This window comes from Cebus imitator, unplaced genomic scaffold (assembly GCF_001604975.1).
Source record: "Cebus imitator isolate Cc_AM_T3 unplaced genomic scaffold, Cebus_imitator-1.0 Scaffold15, whole genome shotgun sequence".
Lineage (NCBI taxonomy): Eukaryota > Metazoa > Chordata > Mammalia > Primates > Cebidae > Cebus > Cebus imitator.
Window position 1 is genome coordinate 11,100,468 of NW_016107330.1, and position 19,607 is coordinate 11,120,074.

Below are 19,607 nucleotides of genomic sequence, written 5' to 3' on the forward strand. Positions count from 1 at the left end.
AGAAGAAAGAGATTGAAATGTTAGACAGGGAGCATAGGAAGTTAAGCTGCCTGGTATCTCATGTTTAATCTTCTAAGCACAACTTTACTACAAGTGAAATAAAATTACACTATAATGCATATTATTACAAAATACATATAATATAAAAGCTGTAATGTAGCTCTACTACAAGTGAAATAAAATTACACTGTAATGCATATTACTATAAAATACATAAAACATAAAAGCTGTAATATAGCTCTTCGTAAAAAAAGGTATTTCTGTGTTCTGACAGCTCATAGTATGTTGCCATTCTATGAAATATGCTTTCACACAAACCTCTCCCAATTAACAATAAATATGTTTAATGTTTTGTTCTAGGATATTCATGTATAACTATCTGAATACACAAAGTTTATTAACAATTTACATATTTAAAAATTTTTAAGGTAGTAATGTTGGAGGTTTGATAACAGCACCGTTTTTATAGTATCCATGCACAGAAAGCATAATATTTGAAAACACAAATGTTGTTATTAAATACTGACACATTTTTCAAAATACTGGAGGACTTCTTTAAACATAAAGTTTTGGTTAAAATTGTCTCTAGATGACAATGGTGATGGATAAGACTCAAATTGTATTTAGCAATGGAATTCCTGCTCTGAGATATAAACAACTAGAAGTAAGTACCAGAATCTTGGAGAAAAGGATCCTAGCTAATGACATTATCAAGGGATCCAGAGAAAGAATTTTCTATCATGAAGCAAGCTTTGACAAAACCGTGAAGATGCAAATGACATGGCCCATTTTATTCCAATTTTATTTTATTTTATTTTTTTTTTTTTTGAGACGGAGTTTCGCTCTTGTTACCCAGGCTGGAGTGCAATGGCGCGATCTCGGCTCACCGCAACCTCCGCCTCCTGGGTTCAGGCAATTCTGCCTCAGCCTCCTGAGTCGCTGGGATTACAGGCACGCACCACCATGCCCAGCTAATTTTTTGTATTTTTGGTAGAGACGGGGTTTCACCATGTTGACCAGGATGGTCTCGATCTCTTGACCTCGTGATCCACCCGCCTCGGCCTCCCAAAGTGCTGGGATTACAGGCTTGAGCCACCGCGCCCAGCCTTATTCCAATTTTCTTAAAAGTCTTTATACTTCTTGTCAGTTACCTTCTTTCATGTAATGTTTTTACGTCAGTTTTGATTGGCTTCAGTATTTTGCTGGCAGGATGCCGATTTTCAGAACTATGAAAAGTATAAGTAACGATCAAACTAGACTTGCAAATGATTTAGAAAACCCACTGGACTTTAGAAGTTTCCACTCTTAACATATTTAATTCTGCTTTCTCTACATTCTCCAAAGTTCTTCATCCTACTTACAGTGATCAACTTTTACTGCTGAAAATATCTGCTAGAGAAAGTTTTTTCCTCTTACTGTCCACAGACTATCAAAAGAGAGGAAAGTGGAGTCTATAAATGCCTTATTACAGAACGATTTCTATTAGGCCCTCTGTGGTTTCCTTTAGGCCTTGGATAAGGCAAATCTTTCATGGTTATGTTTAAACAGGAGATTGCTTTTCTCCCCAGAGCTACGGATACATTGTGTTAAAGCTTGCAATTGACAGACTTCTGTAATATCTTCGTTATCACCTCTCGTATATTAAGCATCTTATGCCTAAGAATTAACCTAGTCTTCTCCTCTTTGGTAAACACTTACGTAGAAATGAGCATATAGAATACACTGATAAATATCAACTTGAAGAAAAGTGTCTGCATTAAAAAGAACCACCCCAGCCGGGCACGGTGGCTCAACGCCTGTAATCCCTGCACTTTGGGAGGCTGAGGCAGGTGGATCACCTCAGGTCAGGAGTTCAAGACCAGTCTGAGCAACATGGAGAAACCCCTCTCTCTTATTAAAAATACAAAATTAGCCAGGAGTGGTGGTGCATGCCTGTAATCCCAGCTACTCGGGAAGCTGAGGCAGGAGAATTGCTTGAACCCAGGAGGTGGAGGTTGCAGTGAGCTGAGATCGCGCCATTGTACTCCTGCCTGGTCAACAAGAGCGAAACTCTGTCTCAAAAAAAAAAAAAAAAAAAAAAAAAATCACCCCATGGATGTGTAATACTGCTGTTTTACATTAATAAGTACTTTTGAAACTCATGTTTTACAACTATTGTAAATTGCATGTTATTTTTTTATTTATATTAAAGCCATCAAAGGAGAGTGCAAATTGCATTTCAAATGTCACACTCACCTTAGTGATTTTTAGGAATTTTGAAGGGTCCAGTACCCGACTGTTCTTGGCCCCTTGTACAGTGTTCCACCCGCCTTCGTCCACTCTCTGGACACCTGCAGGGAGAATAGAGTGTCAGTCTCCCATCTGTTTCAAGTCTGTTTGACATTGAAAGAGTGAGCAATATTTTCTCAAAACCAAGGAGAAAGACAAAAGAAGCTGTTAAAACACTGATGATAATATCTTTAATACCAACAGCAGGAAAATATAAGCTAGAAGTACTGGTTATTTTGGATCACCCATGAAACATTACTGACCTAGAAAAAAACAACTGACACAAATGAATATTTGGTGCTAGAGAAGGCAGGGCCAAATCCAGTGTTCACAGAATTAACGACTAGAACACTTTGGGAGAAGTCAGATGGAAATTATTTATTCTAAAGACATTGTATTTAATGGGGTCAAGTGACACAAGTATCCTTTGATCATTTCCCAAACCTGCTTCTCCAACATTTCAGCTGCTCAGGTGGAAAACCCTGACTCCTCTTTCACACTTCACATCCAATTTGTCAGTAAATCTTGTCAGTTCAACCCGTATAATACATTCAGAATCTACTACCAACATTAGCAGTTTTATTTAAGCGACCAACACCCCTTTCCTAGATTACTGTAGAGACCTCTGTTTTGGGCTTCCTGCTTCTACCTTCAGCTTTGCTCATCATGGCAGCCAGTGTGATCCTAGTAAAGTACAAGTCAGATTCTGTCACTTTTTGGTTCAAAACACTTCTGACATCTATGTCATTCAGAGAAAAGGAGAAGATTCCTTACAAATAGCCTCTAAATAATCTGGCTCCTGCTGCCTGCCTCTCAGTCCCCATCTTCTACCACTCTCCCGCTCAGGCCCTTCTTAGATTCAGCTGTACTACTCCCTTTGCCTAAAAGTCTCTTTCCCCAGATTTCCACATGATTTAATGCCCTCACTTGCTTCAGGTCTTTGCTAAAACAATACCAACTTAAATAGGTTCCCCCAATTTTCCTATTGAAAACTGTGCCCTACTCACCAAGATTTGTACTCCCTAGTCCCTTCTCCCTTGTTTTTCTACAAAACCAATTTATTTGAAAAATGATATATTTAATTTAAGTATTTATTTATTGTCTCTTCTCTCCCCTCTACCATAAGATGTAAACTGCATAATGGAAGAGACTTTGTGTGCCTTGCTAAGTGATGAACCAATAAATATTTGCTGAATGAATGAATGAATTGAAAGATCACCAAACTGTCTATCCCAAAGCTTTTCTGATCCTAACATACTTCTTGGTTTTCTCTGTGCTATCTGATATTACTGATCATAAACATTCTTGCTTCTTCCTTGTTTCTATGACACTTATATCTTAGTTCTTTCTCTCCACTTGCTCTTATCTGTCACTTTTCCAAGAGTTATTTTCTTCCTTTAGTCATATGTGAATATCTTCCATGAATTAGACTTTGGTATCTTCTCCTTTTCTCTCTCAATCCTGGTTCAAAAATAAATAAAAGTTACTACCTCAAAGGCACTGCACTAGGTACTAGAGCAAGGAGAGTAAGTGTGGTGTCTCATGAAACTTAAAAGTAAACTTTCTTCTCCACAGAATTCATCCCTCCTAACAATTCACTATGAGCTCTACTGTGTCTGTAACAATAGCTAATGGATACTGAGTGTTTACTATCTGCCAGAAAATTATCATTTCCCTATGAAAAAGGTTTTCTTTTCCAATGTTCCTAAAGTTAGTCAATAGCCTATTGTCTTGGGTTTAAAATGCCTTCTATTTCATCTTTCACTTTGAGATGGGAGTCTCACTCTGTTCCCCAGGCTGGAATGCAGTGGCATGATCTCAGCTCACTGCAACCTCAGCCTCTGGAGGTCAAGTGATTCTCCTGCCTCAGCCTTCTGAGTAGCTGGGATTCAGGCACACCCCACTATACCAAGCTAATTTTTTAGTAGAGATAGGGTTTCACCATGTTGGTCAGGATGGTTTCAAACTCCTGATCTCGTGTGATCCGCCCACCTCAGCCTCCCAAAGTGCTGGGATTATTGATGTGAGCCATAGCGCTCAGCCTGCCAAAGTGCCCCTTTCTTAAATAAAAGTTTTCTTTCAGCTTTCTGACTCTCTTCTTTTACTCTAAATTTTAAAACTTAATGGAGAATTTATTTCCTAATTGATAATATCTTCCATTTGCTTAACAAATGTTCCTTCTCTGCTTGTCAAAAGTTTTACCTTACCAGATAAACTGTACACTTTGAGAGGAAAATAACTACATTTTCCACTTTTTTTTCTGTCTCACCAATTCTGAGGATATAAAAGATGCTCAATAAAGTCTTATGGCTTACTGGCTTTTAAGTAGTAAAAGAAATCATGCTTTGTTCCTATATTCCCTACTTTTACTCAATGACTTTACTGTTCAGGTGAAACTGCTTCACCTAACAATCACCACTCTTTTCTTTGGGCTGTTCTTTCTGATCTCATTTTATACCTAAATAGGTAATTCTTAAATATATATTCCTGAAAATTCCAAGTTCTCTAAACTCTAGTGGACTCCAGCCTCACCTGGTCTTCTCTTCTCTTTGGTCATGAGCTGCTGGACCTTCCTTTGCTCTTCTTGTTCTTCTATTTTAGCTTCTTTGTGAATCTGTTCAATAGTTTTAGGCCCTTGATCTGCTCTTCGAGATACCCAATTGCACTATAAAAGTAGAATATAAGGTTATCTGCCAGATAACTGAAAATTAAAAAAAAAAAATTATCTGTAATTTTTACTGCTGGAAAAGTATAAAATACCTACAAAAGCTGTATTATGGCAGCTTCTCATGTACCTTATAGATGACACTATAAGCAGTTTAAGGTTAGAGCTAAATAATTAAAATCTTCTCAATCAAATCTAGCCAACTGTATACTAAACATTCCAATAGCCAATGGATACAAAGAAGAAAGTCGAAGATTGACCCAAATTTATTATATTTTAAAGCACTGCATACATTAATCTGCAGCCTAAATGGATTGTATCTGTATCAGCATTTTGTACATTTGAAAGGAGGAGAGAAAATGAAAAATAATGAGGATTCCTTGCCTTAATCTGTGGAATCACTACTCAGATCATATCACACTCCATAGGGGTTCTAAATCAAGGATGACTCATGCTTTTCTTTCTCCAATATCATAGTTCTGATATTCTACACTAAGTTCTATACCACTCTGCCCTTTGGTTATCCCCTGTACTAAAGACAAAATAAGTTTTCGTTTTATAATTATACTTCTCCCTTCTCTTCCTAGCAATAGTCCCAACATCTGCTATAAATAGAAGTGGCTGATAACATGGGTGAAGAAATTTTTTATATTTATTTACATTAGCTAGAGGCAAGAATGGAAACAGGTTTAAATCAGAATGCAAATTCTGATCAACTAGAGGTGGCTTTGGTAATATGAAGGATCCTAAGATCACATCTAGTCTTAGCAATATAAAAAATCATCATCAGTGCACTCTGGCCTAGGTGCAGGATAAGTAAGAGGTAGGGCTTTGTTCACTTTCTCTAGTGCAGGGCTTGCTGCAGTATATTCCCTGTAGGAGTGAAACTTAAAAAAGAGAAAAGAAGTGGTAGTAATAAAAACTGCACCTGGTATGAAATAAGAAAAAACAAACAAACAAAAAAATCAAAAAAACAGCAGCAGAATTGGAGGGTTAACAGGAAAAACGAAAGAGAAGAAAACACCAATATCTGAGCTGGGCACCTTACATAATTATTCCATTGACTCTTTACAACAAATCTGCAAGGTAGGCAACATTCTCATTTTAGAGATTAAAAATGTAAGGATCAGAGAGTTAAATGTATTTACTATGGAGATAAGACTTGCTGATTATTTAGCTTACAAAGACTAAATTTAATTGAATCTGAATGAAGTTTGAATTCAGAAAGGCTGATTACAAAATTGCAAGTGGCAAAGTGATGGGATTACTAATCCCAGCACTTTGGGAGTACGAGGCGGGCAGATCACTTGAGGTCAGGAGTTCAAGACCAGCCTGGCCAACAGGGTGAAACCTCATCTCTACTAAAAATAGAAAAATTGGCCAGGTGTGGGGACATGTGCCTGTAATCCCAGCTACTCAGGAGGCTGAGGCAGGAGAATCACTTGAACCCAGGAGGCGGAGGTTGCAGTGAACCGACATTGCACCACTGCACTGCAGCCAGGGTGACAGAGTGAGACTCTGTCTCAAAAAAACAAACAAAAAAATTGCAATATGGTTTGATAATCAGAGTAAGGAGAAGCATGTAACTGGCAATAGGCCTTTTGTCTTTTATTTATTTATTTATTTAAAGACGGGGTTTCACCATGTTGGTCAGGCTGGTCTTGAACTCCCCACCTCAGGTGATCCGCCCACATCGGCCTCCCAGAGTGCTGGGATTACAGGCGTGAGCCACTGCGCCGGACCAGGCCTTTTGTCTTTTGTCATAACTCTCCCACTGAAAGTTTGCCTATTCAAGTTCTGAAAGTCCTGAAGCAAAAGCACTGTCTCTACGCACGTAAACAAAAGGACATCCTTCTCCAACCCAATCCTTTAAAGAGACAATAGGCTTATTTTTTTTCCCCACTCACCAGCCTTAGGTCTATTACATCTTGAAGCATGAACCGAATCCTAGATGACGTTTTTCTTTCTTTCACAATTTTCTCCATCTGATTAAAGTACTGGTCCATTCGTGGCTGCAAGAGACAAAATCATTAGTACTCCTGGCTGAGAAACTTAAATGTAATTTTACCGTGTTAGAGTTATTTATTTAGTTAGTTATCTGTTTATTGTTTTAGAGATGGAGTCTCACTCTGTTGCCCAGGCTGGAGTGCAGTGGCATGATCACGGCTCACTGCAGCTTCGACCTCTCAGGCTCAACCAATCTCACCTCAGACTCTTGAGTAGCTGAGACTACAGGCACGTGCCACCATGCCTGGCTAACCTTTCAGTTTTTTGTAGAGATGAGGCCTCACCATATTGCACAGACCGGTCTTGAACTCCTGGGCTCAAGTGATCCTCCAGCCTTTGCCTCTCAAAATGCTAGAATTATAGGCATGAGCCACTGCATCCAGCCCATGTAGTTTGTAAAATGGTCTAGGAGTACCAATTTATAGCCAAAAGGTAATGTGGTAGAATGTTTATTTCTTTGAGACAGGGTCTTGTTCTGTCACCCAGTTGGGTGTGCAGTGGCTAAATTATGGCTCACTGCAGCCTCAACCTTCCAGGCTTAAGCAAAGCTCCCACCTCAGCTTCCCAAGTAGCTGGGACCACAGGCATGTGCCACCACATCCAGCTCAGTTTTTCTGTGAGTATGATTTTTTGGAAAGATAAATCTCACTATGTTACCTAGGCTGGCCTCAAACTGCTAAGCTCAAGCAATCCTTCTGCCTCAGCCACCCAAAGTACTAGGATTACAGGTGTGAGTCCCTGTGCCTGGCCACGTGGTAGAATTTTTCGTTATTCATATGACTACCTAAAATAAAGTCTACGTTTTCTAGGCTCCTGGGAGCTGGCTTTGGTCATGTGATTAATTACAGTCAATAATATAAATGGAAATGTTATTCTATAGCTTCCTAAAGAGACCCGAGGGGCCAGGCATAGTGACTCATACCTGTAATCCTAGAAATTAGGGAGGCCAAGGCAAGAGGATTGCTTGAAGCCAGGAGTTTAAGACCAGCCTGGGCAACTAAGTAAGACCCCTCATCTGTACAAAAAGTTAAAAAAAAAAAAATTAGCCAGGTGCAGAGGAATGCACCTGTATTCCCAGCTACTTGGGAGGCTAAAGCAGAAGGATCACTCAATAGAACTCTTTAGTTGACAGCACCCAGGAGTTTAAGGCTGCAGTGAGCTATGATCACACTACTGCGCTCCAATCCAGGTGACAGGGCAAGACCTTGTTACTGGGGAAAAAAAACAAAACAGAGAGAGAGAAAGAGAAAAAGAGAGAAAGAGAGAAAGGTGGCTGTCATCTGCCCCTTTACCTACCTTCTCTGGTGAGAATAATTAGGACATGGGTTATACTTGAGGAGTCATGGAATGTTAAGCTGAAAGGATTTACCTCTGAACTTAGTTTACATAAATAAAAAACAAACCTCAATCTTGTATAAACCACTGGGTTTTCTGTCACAGCTAAACATAATCCTAGGTAAATTAGATGTTACGGAGTGTTTCTGACATTATTTCTTTGAAGCATTTCTAATTTCTATACCCCTTATTTAAACAGCACACATTATTATAGTATTTTTAATGATTTCTTATATTATGATTAGATAGCTATATTATCACTTAGAGTACAAACTTTAGAAGCTACTGAGTCTTCATTTCTGCATCACCCTTAGGCCATGGTACTTTTTCTTTTCATATTTGTTCCCAAATTGCAAAATGATTACAGAAGAAGAAAAAAGAATATAGGACAAATAATCTGAAGAATCTACAGAGTGGCTTTTACATAATTTGGGACATTCCTCACCTCTGACTTTAATGGAAATGTAAGGAATACAATGGTTGAACACTGACAATGAGATGGGCAAAAGAAGAAAAATGAACAGCCTAGACCTTTGGGACAAGATAGAACTACTTTGTTGACAGTCTAAGTTCTTTTGTAACTGACAAGGAGCCTTCATGAAGGTTTCTCAGTTTTTGGAGTTTTACCTTTGCTTTTTCAAAGTCCAAGTCTTTGCCAATGGTGGTGAGCAGACGACACAGGCACTCCAGGGATTCCTCATCATGGTTCTTTAGCAGCTTCACCACACAGTCGTGCATGATGGCTTCAGTCAGCATTTTGAGTTTAAAGAGTTCTCCAATAAACTTAATGTTGCCAATGGATCTCCGCCGAGCTTTGTCCTTGGCTTCTTCCAGTTCATCATGAAGCCTCGTCCTCTCCTCTGGCTGTTGTATAAGGAAGATTAACAGCATCTTGATGATGAAAGTTGTACTGCACAATAAACACTGAGATTCGTGGTCTTTACCCTTTCTAGGGGTCAGATACCCTCTGAGAATCTGATAGCAAGTGTGAATCTACTCCTCAGAAATCTAAACTATACCCATCTATTTTAGATTTTTGGAACTCAGTGACTTGACTCTGCGTTAGACAGAATCGCTAGCATGGAGAATTGAGCTTCCCCCTTTATTAGGCACTAAAAGAAACAAAGCATTCCCCTAAACATTAATATGTTGTTTTCACGTGAAAAAAAGGCTGTATGTCCCTCTTAAGGCAGCAGGGAGATGCTATATCCAGCTTCATGAAAATTCTACTTCACAGTGCTCAAAGTGTCCAGGCATTGTCTTTTTATGAAAATACTTACAGCACTGGCAGCCTCGAGTTCTTTCTGCTTCTTCTCAAAGACATCATCGTCTGCTTTATCTTTTTCAAACTCCTTCTGGCAACGGTTCAGTAGCAGCTTCCGGAAATTCACTGTGTTACCAGGCTTGTCTGCCATGGGTACTTTCAGCTATATCCAGACAGGAAAATAAAAAAAAGGAACAAGATTACTTAAAGACATTAAATACCTATTTCCTCTATTGTACGAAATAATGCTGACTGAACCATAGGTAAGCATTCTATAAGAGGCAAACAATACAGCTTCAGGCATTTCATGATTCAACAGTAATATATCTTAAATTTTACTTGGAAAAGACACATATTCCTCTTATATAAATGCACTCTTTTTCAGCCATGCGTCTAGCTGACATGGAAATCCTTGTCACATTATTGAAGCTATAACCCTGAACTTACCTAGACCTTTTTTAAAAAAAACTCTGTAGAGTTATTACTTCTTTTTATTTAGTACCACTGTAATAAGTATTTTGGTTTAATAGGACACATAGAGATGACATAAGACAGGGGAGAATTTCCTGGTTATATCAAAACTGTTGTAGGTGAAATCCTTATTCTAGAAAAAAGCAGAAGTCGGGATATTGGAGGCTTTTTGAGATATCTTTTCATTGGTGAATGTCATAATGTTAGTACTTACCTTGACTATAAATACAGTATGTTTACTGTTTATTGCTTATGTGCCACAAGAATATACTAGTTGTCCAAAAGTCTGGAAGCAAGATCCTTACAAGGTTTCCATCTAAATCAAATAATAATTGTTTTCTAATAGTTGCAATAGCTCAAGGTTACTTGTAACCAAATACAGAGACATTCTTATGAATATATTTAGAATATAAAGACAGAAGACTGCGGCAGGGAATCTACTAAAATATTCTAATTTACAGATGACATCCCTCAGAGCACTATTTTGAAGAGCTATTTCATATTATGGCAAAACAGTTTTTCTGGGATCACAAAGTGGCTCCCAAAGTTCTGAAATGTATGCATGGTCTTTGCCCTAGGTATAATGGAAGATCTTTGTAAAAATAGGGTAGACTGCATTCATACTCACAAAATAATGCTATTAACCAGAATGAACTTGGTCAGCTGCTGATCAAGGCTGGATGACTAGAGAAACTTCCTAAGAACTGAGGATGATGATGCTATAGAGTATTTGTACTAGAACTGATGGCACACTCTCCAATGTATTCCCTATGATGTATGAAAGATCATTTAACAAGTCCAGTTATAATTAACCAAGTGTGACACTGCATATTTCTTTTCAGCAGGAAACGTTATCTTAGGAAGAGGGAAATATCTTCAAACAATTTTTCTGACAACCAGAGAAAAAGCTACTATATCCCTAACTCCAAATTCAGGCTACATAAGTGCAAGCAATTATAGATCATTTCATAGTCAGGCCTACTCTAAAGTCACACAAGAAGGCTCAGGAGTTTATCGGCCTTCAAGAAAAGAAATGCTATATGAAAGCAGAAGTTTTCCAAAGCAAAAGCCAAAAGTTGATTCTACCTTCTTTTATATAAGACCCAGAATACACAATAATGGGCTAAGGAATACAAAAGAGAACCAAGAAGTATATTCAAAAGCATGCTGGCATACAATAGAGCACCAATATGACATTAGGATTTAGAATAAAAGTTCTAAAAATCAACAGTCATATCCAATTTGCTGCTTTATAGGAACATAAGTCAAACCAGCCAAAAAATCCTAGCCAGCATCTTGGCATATTTACCTCCATCATCGATATTAAGTAACTGACTGATAAAAAAATAATAGCCTGGCCCACAATCTATCATCTCTAAAGAAACATTTCCTGCTCTCCAGATTTACTGCGTAGAAAATGGGAGAGATGAGGACAACAAACAATATGAAAATCTAAGCCACTGCCATATGGTGAGAAGTGTAGGGAAGACTATATTGAAAGAACTGGGTTAAGGATCAAAAGATTTGCTTGCTTGCCATATAAACAAAGGCAATTCTTTTAATCCAAGTTTCAGTTTTGTCATCTAAAACAAGGGAGGCACAACCTCTATGTCCAACTGAGAGGGCACTTGAGCATTCAGCATGGAAGCACTTTAATAAGCCATAGATTAAGTAAGCTGTAACTGAAATAGAAAGATTGCTGGAATCTGAGTCACAAAATCAGAAGCTGAATCCCAGCTCTTTAATTAATCTACTATGTGAATTTGGGCAAGTTACCTCATTGAACCTCAGTCCCTACACCTGCAGAATGAGATATTCCAAAATGACTGGAGAGTAAGAACATTATAAAATAGCTGTTGAAAAGGGAGCTCTGAACATAGTAACAACACCAGCTCTGCCGTGTGACTTTGGCCAAGTTACTTAGTTTCACCAAACCTCTATTTCAAAAATGGGAATAACACCTATCTCTTAGGAGGTGTTACTGGGAGGATCAAATGAGGTCTCTAGAAAAAGCAAATTGTGGCTGACACACAGTAAGGGCCCAATAAACAACTAGTATGGCCATATTTAAACACTTGAAGTTCCATTTCACATGCCTATGATTAAACATTAAGAGTTACCTATATTGTAATAACATAGCTATCAAAGAAAGAAAAAAGGAAAGTTAGCTCACTAAGCAATAAAGAGAAAAATCACAAAATGCAAGAGAAACAAAACTCTGCTATCTCAGAATGACAGTCAAGAGAAATCTCACATGAATCAGAGCATAAAGACATGTAAAATCGTGCATAAACTTTTTAGATATATCCATATGGAAGTATTAAAACTGAATAATTAGAAGAATGACTACAGCTTTACAAAAACGTTATCTCTGAATGAATGAATGAATGAATGAATGAATGAATACCTAGCTATACAGCTCCTTGAAGACTCATTTTGAAACATGATCTTAATACCCTTTGGGGATGGTTGACAGGGCTGTGGAAATATGGAAAGGGGCCAGTGAGAAGATATCCTCTGAGAATAGTGATGCATGGTGATTTTTTTTTTTTTTTTTGTCCTTAGGAGATGGTAAATTTGATAGGGCTGTAAGTGAGCATTTGTTGTCTGCTAGGCACTGCCTGGTCAGGAGACCTACTGAGATTGGTTAGCTGGAATAGGACATGAAGAGTAGATGTCTTAATCTGCTTGGGTTGCTATAACAAAATACCATAGACTGGGTGGCTTAAACAATGGAAGTTTATTTCTCACAATTCTGAAAGCTGAGAAGTTCAAAATTAAGGTACTGGCAGCTTTAAGTTCTTGGTGAGGACCCTCTTACTGGCTTGTAAATGGCTGGCTTCTTGCTGTATCTTTACATGGCAGGGAGAGAAGCAGCTCAGGTGTTTCCTCTTCTATGGGCACTAATACCATTGTCTGGGCTCCATCCTGATGATCTCAACTAAACCTAGTTACCCCCCAAACCTCCTATCTCCTAATACAATTATAATGAGAGTCAGGGCTTCAAACTATGATTTTTTCAGAGACACAACAGTGGACAAGGCAGATGTGTGCAAATGTGATCATGGATAATGGCAAGAATGAATGGTAATGTGTGATAGTGAAAAAAGGATCTATTTAGACAACTACAATTTTCACTTAACAGTCCATGACCAATACTAAGATGTATGTTTTAAATGGGTTGTTTGGGAGCAGTTTGTTTTTCTCAGGGAGCAAAGGAGTAAGAACGTTTTAGTAAGGCTGCTTGGTAAACTGAATTCGCTAGAAAGCACCTACCTTTTTATTTTTACACAGTAGTAAACTAACAATGTGGCATTAGTGTAATGAGACCCATCCAAATACAGGTCACTCAGAAATCTTAGATATGAAACGCTGTCAGCATCAGGTAGTAAGTTTCCTCAAGCAACAGGTCCTATACTGCTGACATATTTGTTAGTATTGAGGGTGGACATTCTTATCCCCAAAAGGACCAAATTCTAGAGAATCATCAAGGGCTGTCAGCAGTGTGGTAATCATGGTAATCAAATAGAAATGAAAACAGAATGGTAAGTCCTGGCCTTGGCTTAGCACGTTCAGGATTTTCAGTGCTGTCCCAGAACACAAAGCTGTTAATGGTAACCCATGGTCCACAAGTAATTTTTGCCCCCAAATCGTGTGCTAGTCTGAAGTAAAGTATTTTTAATGAATACTGTAATGTAAGCAAGTGGCATCTCTGTGCTCACTCTAAAACTCTGGTTTCTGGAGGACAGTTTACCCTTAAAAAAATTTTTTTTTGCGGGGGGGAGACAGTGTATCCCTATGTTGCCAAGGGTGGTCTCAAACTCTGGGGCTCAACTGATCCTCCCACCTGTTTCCTGAGTAGCTGGGATTAGACACATGTGCTGTTACTCCTGGCCAGGGACAGTTGGCTCTTAAATGTGAAGTAAAGAGCAATATAGCAATTAAAAAAAATTGTTTAATAAGGCAAAAACTCTCAGGTCCATGGTGACATACTATTATCTATCAGTGGTTATATCATGACCTTAGGTAATTTAACCTGCCCAAACTGTACATAATACTCTGCATACTGTGAACACAGCTATCAAAATGCATCTCTGTTAGATGTACTTGGAGAGGTATAGTGTTGAAGGATACGCACAAGATTCAAAAGGAGGTGGTCAGTTATGAAAGTATAAGTCATCTCTGATCATCTTTTTCTTCAACACATCATAAAATCTTCCATCAGGACACACATCCCTCCTCCTCCAGTTGACTCCAGCCACTTGCTGTTGTCCAAAGCTAACTTGTCATGTTTGCAATTCCAGGCTTTATTTTTTATGAGATTTAACTCCCTCTCGTGTTCTCTCGGCGTCTCTTCCTATTCTTACTCCTGTCCTTCTCTTCATGTTTTGCTTTTAAACATTTAAAGTGGCAACACTACAAGCTCTGTATCTGGCTAACAGTACACAGAATGCTTAAATATCTGCCTTTAGTGCCATTCTTTGTAGCTGAAGTATGCCTGTCTCCCACAGCACAGATAAAAAGTAACAAAACTACAATCTCAGGGCATAAAATAAACTCTTTCAAGTTGGTTATTCTTTCATTGAGGCATTTACCTACTCACTCACAACTATTACCTGCCAAGAATCATTCTAGGCACTGGGAATTCAGCAGTGAACAACATGGAGAAAGTTGCTATACTCTCGAAGTTTATATTCCATTGGTGTCCTGAGATGAGGATTCTCATTTCGATTATAATTAAGATAAAAGCACAGCAATTTAAAGTTTCAATAATCCAACTTAAAATTGTACTTAAGTACAGATTTAGATACAGGACAACGTTTCTCTTGCCCACTCTTCTCCATCTGCCACTTAATTCAGATGTCTTTCTCCTAAAATAAGTGCTAAATTCTAGTTAAATGCTTTATTATTCATGAAGGGAATCTCATAGGCCTCTTCAGTCAGTTCTAGTTGACCTAGCAGCAGAAGCAGCAAAATACTCCAGAAGCAGAGTTGACCATCTCTTATGATTCCCTTATGCTTTGTATGATATGCCTTAGTAGAGCTTGGCACATATGGGCATATATGGCATATACGGGCAGCTGCATATATGGATGGATATGTACATATGTGTGTGTATTTGCATGTATATGGTATTACAGAGCAACGAGGGAAAGGTGAATTCTTTACATTAATTTCCTCTATAAATCTAAAGGAATCTTTCTTAAAGGTCTACCCTTTAAGACTTCATGAAAAGGCCAGGTGCCGGTGGTTTACACCTGTAATCCCAGAACTTTGGGAGGCTGAGGTGGGCGGATCACGAGGTCAAGAGATCGAGACCATTCTAGCCAAGATGGCAAAATCCCATCTCTACTCTAAAAAATACAAAAATTAGCTGGGTGTGGTGGCGCATGCCTGTAGTCCCAGCTACTCGGGAGGATGTGGCAGGAGAATGGTTTGAACCTGGGAGGCAGAGGTTGCAGTGAGCCAAGTTCAAGCCACTGCACTCCAGCCTGGCGACAGAGTGAGACTCTGTCTCAAAAATAAAAAGACTTTATGAAAAAACTAACAAAATAATTTTGTACTCTTGGATTCACCTCATCACTTCAAAGTAACAAAAGAGGTTTTAAATGGAGGTACGTAATCAATGTGAGCAACATGGAAAGAGAAAAATGGCTTAACAACTGCTCTAAACAATGAGAATACATATTCTCCTAAATCTTACAATCTCAACAATCTAGGGGGGTTTTTAAACCTCAACACTACTGACATTTGGAGTAGGATGATTATTTCTTGTGCAGGGCTCTCCTGTGTGCACTGTAGAAAGCTTAGCAGCATCCTCATCCTATACTCACAAAGATGCCATACCAATAACCAAGAAGGCCTCCAGTCACTGTCAAATGTCCTGAAGTCGGGGTGGGGAGGGAATGTCCCTGGTTGAGACCAGTCTCCCAGATACTAGTTTAATTTTTTATTCACTCTCTTCAATTTCTTTAAGTCTGTTGGGAGGTATCATTTTTCAAGCTAATAATTACCTTAAGGAAATTTTTTTAAATGCCTATGGTCTAGAGGTTTGGAAAATATTATATACAGTAGATCTTTCCTGTCTGATTTCATGAGAAACATCAGCAAAGTAAACAGAGCCTTGAAGAAAACAAATCTGCTTATGCCAGCATTGTTGAAACATATACTAATAGCTCGATTTTGGGCATTTCACTTTTGGGCAACACTGGTCCATGGACATGTCATCTTGAAAAAGCAATTGGCTAGACTTCATTTCTTTTCTTCTTTTTTTTTTCCCTTGAGACAGGGTCTTGCTCTGTCACCCAGCCTGGCATGCAGCAGTGGAATCTTGGCTTACCGCAACCTCCACCTCCTGGGTTCAAGTGAGTCTCATACCTTAGCCTCTGAAGTAGCTGAGATTACAAATATGCACCACCATATCCAGCTAATTCATTTCTTTTCTAACAGTACAAAGTACTGTTAGCACACACTAATATACCCATTGCCCAAATGTGTCAAATCTTAACATTTTGCTGTATTTGTTTTAGATCTTTTACTTAAAAAAAAAATCACTCTGTGTGTATATATATACATATATTAGAGATGAGGTCTTGCTCTGTTGCTCAGGCTGGAGTGCAACAGTGCCATCATAGCTCACTGTACCCTTGAACTCCTGGGCTCAAGTGATCCTCTCTTGCCTCAGCCTCTGGAGTAGCTGGGACTACAGGTATATGCCAACACACCCAGCTTTCTCATTCTTTTTTTTTTTTTGACAGGGTCTGTGGCCCCATCATGGCTCACCGTAGCCTCAACCTCCTGGGCTCAAGTGATCCTTCCACCTCAGTCTCCCAAGTAACAGGGACTACAGGCATGTGCCAACACACCTGCCTAATTTTTTCTATTTTTTTTGTAGAGATGGGGTCTCACTACGTTGCCCAGGTTGGTCTCCAACTCCTAGACTCAAGTGATTCTCCCACCTCAGCCTCCCAAACTGGAATTACAAGCCTGAACCACCACAGCTGGCTAGTTTTTCAGCTTTAAGAAACCAAATATTACAGTAAAGCTTAAGAGCCTATAGTGGTTTTTAAGCTTTTCACTCTATCGCTTGTTTTTGTTTTGAAAACTTTTTAAGGTTCAGCTCAATAAATTATGAAAAAGCAAACTTCCTGAACACTACCATGTATAGTACCAGGTAAGGACACAGAACACTGAAAGCTTCTGAGAAGCTCCTCTTTAATTTCCTTCCCAAAACACATTCACAACCCCCTCTCTGTCTCCAGAGTTATTATACAAAAGCCTCCTAGACTTTATAATAGTATACAGAGAGGGGGTTGTGAATGTGCTTTGGAAGGAAATCTAAAACTTGTATACAAGTCTAGGAGGTTTTTGTATAAGCCCTAGACTTGTTTACAAAGAAAACATACAACCCCTAATACTACAGACAGGTATCCCCAAACACCAAAGTTAGTTTTGTTTCGTTTTTGAACATTAAATAAACAAATCACATAGTATCTTTCTGGGTCTGTCGCCTTTTACTCAAACTTATTCTCATGAGATTTATCCATGTGCATGTAGTTGTACTTCAGGTTCACTGTCCTTGTAGAAACACGCTACAATTTATCCATTCTACTACTAAAGGGCACTTTGTTTTTTCCTGTATAAAAAATGCCACAACATTTTTGTATATATTTGCTAGCATGTAAGATATGTATGTTTACTGGTTTCTGCCATAACTTGCATTTCAATTCAGCTTTAGTATATAATGCTAAACAATTTCCAAAGTGGCTGTTGCAATTCACATTACCATTAGCAGTATGCGAGAGTTCTTGTTGCTTCACATATTTGTAAATATCTGGTAAATTTAGCAATTTGGTGATACTGCATAGCATACGAACATCTTCACATCTTCAGCATTATTGCCCAATTCCCCTCTAAATGGTTGTATTCATCTTTGCAAACATTTAAAATGTTTGTTTTTTTCAATCTAGTGAAAATAAATTTTACAGAACTATGGTTTATCTTTTCTTAGTTTATCACTTCCATGATAATGAATAAGACTGAACACCGCTTTTTTCCTTAAAAAAAAAAAAAAAACACCCAAAAACAGAATACATGTGCAGGACGTCCTGCACATGTGCAGGTTTGTTACACAGGTATCCATGTGCCATGGTGGTTTGCTGCACCTACTGACACGTCCTCTAAGTTCCCTCCCCTCTACCCCTACCCCGCAACAGGCCCTGGTGTATGTTTTTCCCCTCTTTGTGTCCATGTGTTCTCAATGCTCAACTTCCACTTATGAGTGAGAAGATGTGGTGTTTGTTATTCTGTATTAGTTTGCTGAGATAATGGCTTCCAGCTTCATCCATGTCCCTGAAAAGGACATGATCTCATTCCTTTTTATGGCTGCATGGTATTCAATGGTATATACATGCATTTTTCTTTATATAGTCCATCACTGATGGACAACAGGGTTGATTCCATGTCTTTGTTACTGTAAATAGTGCTGCAATAAACACACATGTGCATGTGTCTTTATAGCAGAATGACATATATTCCTTTGGGTATACACCTAGCGATGGGATTGCTGGGTCAAATGGTATTTCTGGTTCTAGATCCTTGAGGAATCGTCATACTGTTGAACTAATTTACATTCCCACCAACAGTGTAAAAGTGTTCCTGTTTCTCCACAGTCTTGCTAGCATCTATTGTTTCCTGACTGTTTAATAATCGCCATTCTGACTGGTGTGAGATGGTATCTCACTGTGGTTTTGGTTTGCATTTCTCTGATGATCAGTGATGTTGAACTTTTTTTCATGTTTCTTGGCCATGTAAATGTCTTCTTTTGAGAAGTGCTGTCATTGATTATCTTTTCTAAAGTTTATCAGCCAATAGAACTACACATATTTTTATTGGGCTGTTTTTTTTTCCCCCTTACTGATTTGCTTCTTTTTCCTCCTTAATTCTGGATTCTAATATTCTGTCATTAATGCACTTCAAACAGATTATCCTAGGTTGTGGTTTTATTTTTGTCCTTATTTATAGTGTCCTTGATTTTCTTACAAAAGGTTAGCTTTTTATATTTAGATATTTAACAATCCCATAATGTTTGATGTCTGTAGTAGGATCCTATGATTCTATGCTCATTGTTACCATTTTATTTCAGTTTCTTAATCCCTCAAAAGGAATCAACTATGGTGTTAAAAGTCAGGACAATGGTTACCTTTTTTGCTTTACCTGAGACTGGGTCTCACTCTGTCACCAGGCTGGAGTAAGTACCATGGTACTATCATGGTTCACTGCAGCCTCAACCTCCTGTACTCAAGGGATCCTCCCACCTGAGCCTCCCTAGTAGCTGGGACTACAGGCACATGCCACCATGCCTGGGTAATTTTTTAATTTTTAATTTGTAGAGACAGAATCTCATTATGTTGCCCAGTATGGCCTCAAACTCCTGGGCTCAAGTGATCCTCCCACCTCAGCTTCCTAAAAGTGTTGACATTACAGGTGTGAGCCACTGCACCTGGCCCTAGTTATCTTTAAAGAAGAGCAAAGAGTGCTAAAAAGGGCCTAAGGTGTGTTCACTTCGCTGATATACAATGAGTTGTACACTAATGA

General features: G+C 38.6%; 1 protein-coding gene across 22 annotated transcripts in view; it reads right to left on the reverse strand.

The window, feature by feature from the left end:
• EIF4G3 (eukaryotic translation initiation factor 4 gamma 3) overlaps nucleotides 1-19,607 on the reverse strand; it is a 379,583-nt gene that overhangs the window by 49,954 nt on the left and 310,022 nt on the right. For all 22 annotated transcript variants that reach the window (XM_037730567.1, XM_037730571.1, XM_037730564.1 and 19 more), the window contains 5 exons: nucleotides 9,556-9,702; nucleotides 8,903-9,139; nucleotides 6,841-6,945; nucleotides 4,801-4,933; nucleotides 2,236-2,330 (listed from right to left, as the gene is read on the reverse strand). In XM_037730567.1, coding sequence (XP_037586495.1) covers nucleotides 2,236-2,330; nucleotides 4,801-4,933; nucleotides 6,841-6,945; nucleotides 8,903-9,139; nucleotides 9,556-9,702 — 717 coding nt within the window. The remainder of the gene's footprint in view (nucleotides 1-2,235; nucleotides 2,331-4,800; nucleotides 4,934-6,840; nucleotides 6,946-8,902; nucleotides 9,140-9,555; nucleotides 9,703-19,607) is intronic.